This window comes from Chrysochloris asiatica, unplaced genomic scaffold (assembly GCF_000296735.1).
Source record: "Chrysochloris asiatica unplaced genomic scaffold, ChrAsi1.0 scaffold00390, whole genome shotgun sequence".
NCBI lineage: Eukaryota > Metazoa > Chordata > Mammalia > Afrosoricida > Chrysochloridae > Chrysochloris > Chrysochloris asiatica.
Window position 1 is genome coordinate 181,042 of NW_006408908.1, and position 10,382 is coordinate 191,423.

The 10,382-nt window shown below is 41.0% G+C and overlaps 1 protein-coding gene across 2 annotated transcripts in view; it reads right to left on the reverse strand.

Moving 5' to 3' along the window:
• Positions 1-10,382, reverse strand: part of SLC1A3 (solute carrier family 1 (glial high affinity glutamate transporter), member 3) — a 138,073-nt gene that overhangs the window by 85,213 nt on the left and 42,478 nt on the right. For both annotated transcript variants that reach the window (XM_006876544.1, XM_006876545.1), the window contains exon 2: positions 5,093-5,230. In XM_006876544.1, the coding sequence (XP_006876606.1) occupies positions 5,093-5,230 (138 nt within the window). The remainder of the gene's footprint in view (positions 1-5,092; positions 5,231-10,382) is intronic.

The window sequence follows — 10,382 nt, forward strand, 5'->3', positions numbered from 1 at the left end:
AGGGTTTCATTTATCTCGATTTCTGTCTACAAAGAACCTGTGGCCTTTGAACTTAAGAGCACTGTCTGTCGGGTATTTTCCCATTGGGAAAAGTTTTCTATGGGCCCATGACCTCTGAGTTCTTATTCTGGTGTTTCTGACTCGTGCAGAAGAGACTGGTAGAGCTATGACACAACTTCGCTATTCCCAGAAGATGGAGAGAAGACGTTTCCCAATCGCTGTTTGTTTAGCTGGCAATAAATGTGGTGTTTCAGTAGCTGACTCCATCTTATTCATCAAGCACTGGCACAGAACTGTTAATGGCTGAATAAGACAACGTATGGAACCCAGTCGTAGCCCGACAATGCCTTTCCTTAGAATTAATAGCACCAACCTTCACACTGGAGCTGCAATCTTGATAAGCCAATAGCTGGATGAGGTCTGCAAAAAGGTTTTATTTGACTGACAGTGTTTTTGTTTCTTTTAATTGTGCATCTGCTCCTCATTTATCAACTACCTTGTTGTCTGACACTTTGCATTTATGGCAATAGTAAAAAAAAATCTGCTATCTGACCACTTTGTGCATTAATGGCATACATTTGGGAGTAACAAATGCTGAAGTGTTAGGTGAGAGTAACGCTGGCTGTGATGATGGTTAAGGTTGTAAGCCGATTTGGCTGGGTCATGATTCTTAGTGATTTAGTAGTTATATAAAGACATAATTTGACAGTTATGCACTGGTGTAATTTGTCAGTTGTGTAGTGTGTAATGCAATTGTATAATGATGTAATTTGGCAGTTGTGTAATGGTGTACTCAACTTCCATTTCGTGATCTGATGTGGTCATCCTCCATTTTTACATAACACTGGTTTTTGCATAAGGACATGGTCTTTGGAACCTAACCATTGTTGATTAGTGAAATGAAGATTTTTTAACATTTAAATATCTGGAGGTTCCTGAGAAAATTGGATGTCTGGATTATCTTGAAAATTGGGAAGATTTGACCTGTGTTCCCATATGGCTGGGGTGGGGAACTTCTGGCCCACCAGCCATATGTTGTTATTGTTGTTGTTAAGTGCCATCGAGTCGGGTCCGACCCATAGCGACCCTGTACAGGGTTTCCGAGGGTGTAAATCTTTACAGGAGTAGAAAGCCTCATCTTTCTCCCGCGGAGCGGCTGGTAGTTTCGAACCGCTGACCTTAAGGTTCGCAGCCCGATTCGTAACAGCTACGCTACCAGAGCTCCTTCACCAGCCATATAAGCACTGCAAAATCATTTCGTTTGGCCCTGCCAAGGCAACCACAGTACAGCCATCACATTGTTGTTGTTTAGTGGAGTCAAGTTGATTCCAACTCATAGCAGCTCTGTATAGAGTTTCCAAGAAGTGGCTGGTGGGTTTTGCCTGGTAGCCTTTTGGTTCACAGTCCAGTGCTGACTCTACAATGCCACACCAAAAGTCAGGAGTGAGTTAATTAAATGTTTGATCAAATATAGCAGGTTAATTTTTAAGTAGAGTCCTGGTGTAGCATTGTAGGTAACGTGCTGAACCACAAGGTTGGTTTAAGCTGCAGGGTTGGTGGTTCAAACCCACCAGTCACTCCTCAGAAATCCTATACAGGTTCACTATGAGTCAGAACCAATTCAATGACACTTAGCACCAACAACAATTTTTGGTTGATAATTTTGTATGGCTCATGAATGATGCTATAAATTTTGGCAGATAAAAGGTTCCTCAACCCTGCTATAGGACAACAAATGACTCAAGCACCCTAAGTCTTGAGTTTTTCAATTTATGTTGTTTCCTTGCCTACCTTTGTCCACACTATTCTGCAGCTGACTCAGGTGCAGCTTTCATTCCACATGTCCCTGTTACTATTCCTGCTGAAGAGACATATTTCTTTGAATCCATGAATATCAAAGTAGGAAAACAAAAAGTATCCTGCAAACTCAGACATTGTCTACCTAAAATGAAGGGCCTATAAAGGCATGAAGTGACTGGCTAACAAGTGTCAAGCAGGAGTTTAGTTTCAGAGTGTATGTGGGGGAGATAGAGTCCCCACTGTATAGTTTTCATCTTGTCTACACGAGTCTGGTGAAAGGAGATGGCGATAAGATTCTTATGATTCAATAGTAAGTAATTATTATCGTGACTAATGCGAGTGTCACAATTATAAAGGTAGAAGTTTTGTAACATAAAGAGGGGAGTAGTTAATCTTATAGTTCAGTAACAGAGGACCCTAGGACCATCAAGGGAGAAGAGCATGAGCGGAATGCAGGACCCTATCTAAACAAACAGTGACACCAGAGATGGAGGCAGAGATGAAGACATGGAAAGAGAGAGCAGCTGAGGACTCCACACTCATGGAAAAAGAAAGGCTGTGTGCTGGCAGCCAGGAGGCAGACTTGCAGAATGTGTCCTTTGGTTGTTTAAATGATTACATATTCCTGAGTGTTTCTGTGTACATCTCCCCAAACAAACAAAGTAGAACAAAACAACAGAGGGAATAGAAACAAATACTGGTGAATGATGATTCACGGAGGAGATTGGAATCATTGCAGTGAAACGATGAATATGAAACCCAATGTTCTCCCATGTAAACTATCACTCAGTACACCCACACACACACACACACACACGTAGCCCACAATGGCAGTTTCATTTGTATAAGTCACTTGCCTGCCCACTGGAGGCATTTGAGCTTCCTTTTCTGTTCCAAAATGATGAAACCTGACTTTGTTCTCTCTTTTGGCAACATAGTCTCCAGTAACATCCCTCATTACACACAGGGATTCTCCAGGATTGTGTGTCATTTGCAAATTTTCTTCTCTCTCCCTCCTGGAGATTCACATGGAATCATTCATTCTGGATGATCATAAGTACCTAAATTACTGTCTAGCTTGGATATCACTTCTTTGACATTAAAAAATTTTTAAATGTTGCTGGTTAACTAAATTATACCCCCTCAGGCTCCTTGTTTTAACAGTCCTGGATAAAAGTTGAGAATCTGTTAGTGGTCCCAAAAGGCAGGCCATCCAACTATCAATTAGTTTGCATTTTAAAAGCTCATTATATGCTGGTTGTTTGCACCTTAGAAGTCCCCTCTCTTTAACAACAATATTATAAAAGACAATACTTTCTCCAAGTGGGCCTACACATTTCTTTTTACCCAGGAAAAGAGATTGCATCAGTATTCTTTCTACAAAATTACTATTTTTCAAGTAATGCTCTTACTCTTTCAATAAAACTGAAGTATCAAGTATCACAAAGTCCTAGGAAGTGCTACAAGTTCAAGGTCATTTCAACTAGGACATCATAATTTCTTTAATGCTACTGATTGAGAGCTTTGTCTGACCTCTTTTAAAGAGCAATACAGGGGGTCTTCAACACAATAGCCAGAAAGCAGACACCTCTAAACACCAGCCCCGAGGGTGTAAATCCTTACGGGAGTAGAAAGCCTCATCTTTCTCCCGCAGAGCGGCTGGTAGTTTCGAACTGCTGACCTTAAGGTTCGCAGCCCGATTCATAGCATAAATAAATTCAGGACAGCTCTGTACGAGTCCTTAACCTAGAAAAACCACAGCTCTCAGTTCAGCAGGGATGACGAGGGATTCATTGATCCACTAGTAAAAATATATGGGTTCTGCCCTATAAATGCTTTCTGCAAAGAACTTGGTCCCCCATAAAAACAGCAGATATGAGTAGTGAAATGAGGACGTTCCCTTATGTAACAGCATTTAACATCGTTTCTCTGATAAGAATCATTGTTGCTATGATTTTCCCTAGTCAGCCATGGACCAGGCCAGTTTCATAATCAAGGATCCCAGTTCAACTTGTCTGTATGATGATTTTATGAGCAATTCATCCTCCAATGGGAGTTTGCGTATGTGCAATAACTTGTTTAAGGTCCTGGACAAGTGGAAGCCAGCAGAGATCTGCAAGGCATAGAGGAAAAAACTAAAATAATTTCTATCCAAGTAACGACTAGCCCTCCATGGGATATAAAAGGCATCTTGCTCATGACTTTTGGGTTATACTACAAAAATCTGATTACACAGAGATCTCCAAAGGAGATTACAAGTATCCTTGAGAACCCCCTGGGGGAAAGGATGTTCAGAAGCCAGCTCACATAAAAACAATGTGGTCTGCTTCTAGGGAGATGGTGAGCTAAGGGTGGAATGAGAGCAGGCCATCACACCTGAATTCCGGGCTTTAGCTATAAACCCAGAAACCACCTTGCGGAAACAATGTCTATGGGCATGCTTTCTCTAAGGCAGAGATGCGCTGTGGAGAAGGAAAAGAATTTGCAGGAAGGAATGCACAGTAACAATGTCCTGCAACTTTGTGGTTGCATTATAGCCACCAATCACATACCCAAATGACTCTTTAACCTTTTCCCAGGCAGGTGTAAACCACCTGCCAGTCACAGAAAACAGAGTCCTATACTGCAAGCTTCCACTCAATTAAAAATTCAAGTGTTCAGATGACACATCCAGATAGAAAAATCACCCACCCCCCTCCCCATTCTCCCACCAGCACAAAAGGTAACGGGGACGAGGAGTGGGCAACTGGAGAAGGAAATGAGATCATGCGGGTATACCGGAAAAAGATAAAGTGTTGGTGGCATCAGAATTGGTGAGTGTATGGTGGCATTACCTCTTGATGAGGCTTCCAAGAAGGCTCCCGCTCAAGTCCTGGTGGCTCTGAGAACAAGCATTCTTGCATCAATAGCTAATAGGTTGTCCAACCAGATGTTATCTGGGTGGGATAAGAGGGTGAGAAAACAGACCTGTTGTACGCTGTTGTCAACTCCATCACTATGGTCAGAGAAGGCTGGTTGTGTAGTGTTTAGCAAGGCACCTCTTTCATAGTGAGGCAAGACCAGATTACGTGGCTGTTTAAAATCCGTTTCCTCTTGTGATTGGTAAAATATGAGTGTTATAATCATTCATGCATTACTAAAGCCCCCTTTCCATCATTTTGAAGGGACTTTTTTCTTTTCTTTCTTTTTTTTTTTTTAGAACGGAGCATGCATCCAGCAGAAACCTAAAGCGTTTGTTTTTCTAAGGGATCTTTTTGCAAGAAGCACACTTCAAAACAGCTGCAGGGGGTACCTGTGACAAGACTGGAGATGATGAGAGGTAATACCAGCATCTGTAACATCCTCATCAGGAGCTCCCCAGGAAAGGCGAAGTACTTTACTTCCCGGTAGCTCATTTTATAGGGTCGGAGAGTAAACCCAAGGATTGTACCTGCAGGGAAAAAAAAAAGGGATAAAAATGGAATCTTTCCTGAAACTGAAGCCGTAATCAAAGAAGAATGGGCAAATACTTTACTCTGTCTGACAAGAATCGATTTATTTAAGCAGCAAATATTTGTGATGCTTTGGGAGAAGTCATTGTCTGGAAGGGTCTGGATGAACCCAGGGTTTCAAGTTGCACTTAAAGAAAAGAAAGACATGTTTCTGGTTTCACAGATGAGAAATATCTTGGCTAACTTTACTCTGGCAATATAGTGGTTATAAGTCAGGTTGCTAACCTCAAGGTCAGCAGTTTGAAACTACCAGCTGTTCCGTGGCAGAAAGATGAGACTTTCTGCAAACATAAAGATTTACAGCCTCGGAAATGCAGGGTCGCTATTAGACTGAACTGACTCCAAGGTACACCAACAACAACAACAACTTTAATGCAGTGGAACTGTTTTGACATGGCTCAGTACAGTGTTACAAAGGCTGGGATGTTGTTGTTGTTAAGTGCCGTCAAGTCGATTCTGACCCATAGCAACCCTGTGTAGGGTTTCCAAGGAGCAGCTGGTGAGCTTGAACTGCCATCCTTGCAGTTCAAATGACTTTGCAGTCTGGTGCACTAACCCACAGCGCCACACCAGGACTCCTGGGATATACTAGGAGATAAATCACATATCCATGCGAGCAAAAAGAAATGTGTGTGGTCGGGAAGATCTTATTACAATGCAGCTCCCTTATAACAACAGATGGCAGAACTGCTAGTATAACCACTTTAGAAAGGGCACCATATATAGCCAGCTGCCAGCAAGTGGATTCTGACTCCTGGTCAACCCTTGTGTTACAGAGTAGAATGGCTGCATACAGTTTTCTTGAGTGTAATCTTTTTGGAAGGAGGTTGTCCAGGCATTCTTCCTTGTAGCATAATTAATTTACTTTTCCCAGTTAAAAAGACCCCTATTCATTTACATTGTTAATCCCCTGTCAGCAGCTTCCTGCCTGTACACCACACTTACCCTCTCTCATTACATGGTCTTGACATTGCTTTGGTAACTGTACTGTACAGACTTGCTTGCAGCAAAAGGTTCCAAAATGAGTAAAGAGACTCTCCCACCCCCACCCTCAGATCTTTTTCTTGAAAAAGGAAAAAGGGGGCAGGGGGAAGGGAGGAAAATTAAGGAAAGAAAAAAGAAACTTTCCCTTTAATTTTTCTTCTGCTGTTTGAACTTTAAAACCTAATTTTTAAATGACCATTTTATATGGGAATCAAATTGTACATGATAAGTTTTGAAATGTTCAGAAATTTATAAAATATTAAATCTTTCTCCTTTTTCCTTAATTTACTTTCCTCACCCAAGAAAATTTTAAAAAGAAAATGAAAATCCTCACCACTAGACCAATAAACAACATTCTTATCAATGGAGAAAAGATTGAAGTTGTCAAGGACTTTGTTCTTGTTGGATCAACTATCAACACTCACGGAAGCAACAGTCAAGAAATCAAATGATGTATTACATTAGGCAAATCTTCTGCACAAGACCTTTTTAAAGTGTTGAAGAGCAAAGATGTCAGCTTGAGGACGAAGGTGCACCTGACTCAAACCATGGTATTTTCAATAACCTCATATGCATGTGAAAGCTGGACAGTAAACAAGGAAGACCATAGACAAATTGATGCCTTTGAGTTATGGTGTTGGAGGAGAATATTGAAAGTGCCATGGGCTGCCAAAAGAACCAATAGATCCATTTTGGAAGAAGTGCAGCCAGAGTGCTCCTTGGAGGCCAAGATGGCCAAACTTCATCTCTCATACTTTGGACTATTTTCAGGAGGGAACAGAGTCGCTGGAGAAGGATATCATGTTTGGTAAGATGGAGGGTCAGAGAAAAAGAGTAAGACCTCCAACGAGATGGATTGGCCAAGTGGCAACATCGATGGACTCAAGTGCGGTAACAGTAGTGAGGATGGCCCAGGATCGCTGTGAGTCGGTACCATCTTGATGGTACCTAACAACAACAACAACATTATAAACATCTTTAAATTTTTTGTCCTGGTGCTATTAAACATGTGATTTCAAATTTTTTAAATACATGTAAACCCCCAAACCCAGACCTACTGTCATCCAGTCAATTCTGACACATGTTGTTATTGTTGTTAGGCATCTTCCAGTCAGTTACAACTCATATCAACCCTATGCACAACAGAATGAAACAATGCCTGGTTCTAAGTCAGCCTCAGATTGTTAAACTTGAGCCTAATGCTGCTGCCACTATGCCAATCCATCTTGTTGGGAGTCTTCCTCTTTTACATGGACCCTTTACTTTGTTAGGCATAATATAATTCTCCAAAGACTAGTCCTTCCTGAAATATACATCCTAAGTAGAGAGACAAAGTCTCCCCTAGTCAACAACACCACTGAACCACTGATGGTCCCCTTAATGCCACAAGGAAACAAACAAACAAACAAAAGCTGATCTGAAAAATCCAGAAAAGCAAGGGGGCCAAAAAGCCATATTGGTTCTATCTCACTGCTGCTAAGTAGATCCCGACTCATAGGACCCTACAGGACAGTATAGAACTGCCCCTAAGTGTGTCCAAGATTGTACGCGTTTAAGAGAGCAGACAATGCCATTTTTCTCCTGCTGAGCTGCTGATGGGTTTGAACTGCTGACCTTGAGGTTAGCAGCCCAATGCTTAACCCACTATGCCAGCAGGGTTCCTAAATAGAAAATGGCTCATACTTATGGGAAAATCATTGGCTGATATAAATGGTTTGCACTCAACTACATCCTAAAGGTTGGAGGTTTGATCACACCGAGCGACACCACTGGAAGAAACTCCTGGTACTCTTCTTCCATTAAAACTACAGCCAAGAAAACCCTATGGAACAGTCCTACTCTGTAACACATGCGGTTGCTGTAACTCAGAAATGAATCAACTGCATGCAACTGGTTTGGGTGTTGGTCTTAAGACTTATTGATTTTTTTTTTCAGTATCTGCCAGGCATTGTTATCAGTGTTTTGCATATGTTAGCAAATTTAATCTTCACAAAAATGCCAGGATATAGGTACAAAATCTATGGCTAGAAGAGACATAGTAAACAATTCACTCCATCACAGGTTTCCTAGCCTGTAATCTTTATGGGACTAGATCTCCAACTCTTTTCTCTTGTGGGATCATTAAACTATTGACCTTGCCAATAACAATTGAGCACTTAAGCACTGTGCCACCAGGGCTCTTCACCAGTGAATGAGGAGACTTTATTTTAGGAGCTGTCAAATCAGTTCTGATTCATAGAATGAAACACTGCCTGGTCCTGCGACATCCTCACAATTGTTGTTATGTTTAAGCCCACTGCTGTTGCCACTGTGCCAATCCATCTTATTGGGGGGAGTCTTCATCTTTTTCACGAACCCTCCATTTCACTAAGCATGATGCTCTTCTCCAAGGACTGGTCCTTCCTGATAATATGTTTGAAGTATGAGAGATGAAGTCTCTTCATGCAAGCTTCTAAGGAACATTCAGGTTGTACTTCTTCCAATATAGATTTATTTGTTCTTTTGGCAGTCCATGGTACTTTTAATATTCTCCTGAATGCCATACCTTAAATGCATCAATTCTTCTATGGTCTTCTTTATGCATTGTCCAACTTTCATATGAATATGAGGCTATTGAAAGTTGAAAATACCATGGCATGAATCAAGCACATCTTATTAGCCCACAAACTGGTATTTTTGCTCTTGAACACTTTAAAGAGGTTTCTCTATTTATCATGATGTTATTTATTAGTCCTGTGGTGAGGATCTTTGTTTTCTTTACATTTAGGTGCAATCTATATTGAAAGGTGTAGTCTTTGATCATTATCAGTGAGTATTTCGAGTCCTTTTAACTTCCAGCAAGCAAGGTTGTGTCTACTGCATTTCCCAGGTTGATGAGACCTCTTCCAATCCTGACACCACATTCTTCTTTATATAATCCAACTTCTCAGATCATTGTTTTGGCATTGAGTGATGAGTCCTGGTGTGGCGTTGTGGTTTAATGTGCTAGATTGTAAGAACTGTAAGGTCGGCAGTTCAAGCTCACCAGTTGCTCCTCGGAAACCCTATACAGGGTTGCTATGAGTCGTAACTGACTTGATAGCACTTAACAACAACAACATGGTGAAAGGATACAACCCCAGTGCACACCTTTCCTGACTATAACCCATGCAGTATTCCCTTTATTCTGCTCAAACAACTGCCTCTTGATCTTTGTACAAGTTCCTCATGAACACAATTAAGTGTTCTGGAATACTCATTCTCCACAATGTTATCCATAATTTATGATGACCCATGCAATTGGAAGCCTTTGCATCATCAAAAAAGCACAGGCAAGCATCTTTCTGTATTCTCTGCTTTCAGCCAAGATCTATCTGATGTCAGCAATGATATCTCTATTCCGCTGCATCCAGTTTGAATTTTTGGCAGTTCCGTCCATATACTGCTGCAACCATTTTTGAATTATCTTCATGAAAATTTTACTTGCATGTGATAGTAATGATATTGTTCGACAATGTCCACATTCTATCGGGTCACCTTTCTCTGGAATGGGTCTCTTCCAATCATTTGGCCAGGTAGCTGTCTTCCAAATTTCTTGGCATGTAGCGCCTTTAGCACTGCATTAGTATGAATGAAAACATTTCAACTGAAATCTTGTCAGTTCCTGGGACCTGGGACCTTGTTTCTTGCCAATGCCTTCAGTGTAGCTTTTACGTCTTCCTTCAGTACTATCGGTTCTTGATCATATGCTTCCTCTTGAAATGATGAACATCAATCAATTATTTTTGGTACAGTGACTGTGATATTCCTTTCATCGTCTTCTTTTTTTGTTTGTTTGTTTAAGGTTTTTATTGTGGGTTGAGTAAAACTTTACAGGGCATGTCATCAGTTTTACATTCAACAAATCATATACCTTGTTTCATTACATTGATTATAACCCCCTCCATGTACCATCAGTTAACAGTATTTCTATCTACTTTAGCGTTTTAAAAAACACACAAACAAAAAAACCCACTCAGGCATATATAATAATTTACATCTCCAAAGGGCACATTCTGCAAGTCTGCTCCTGGCCACCAATTCTTAGTCCTTCTCTTCTTGGTTGATGAATCTGGAGTCCTCAGCCGC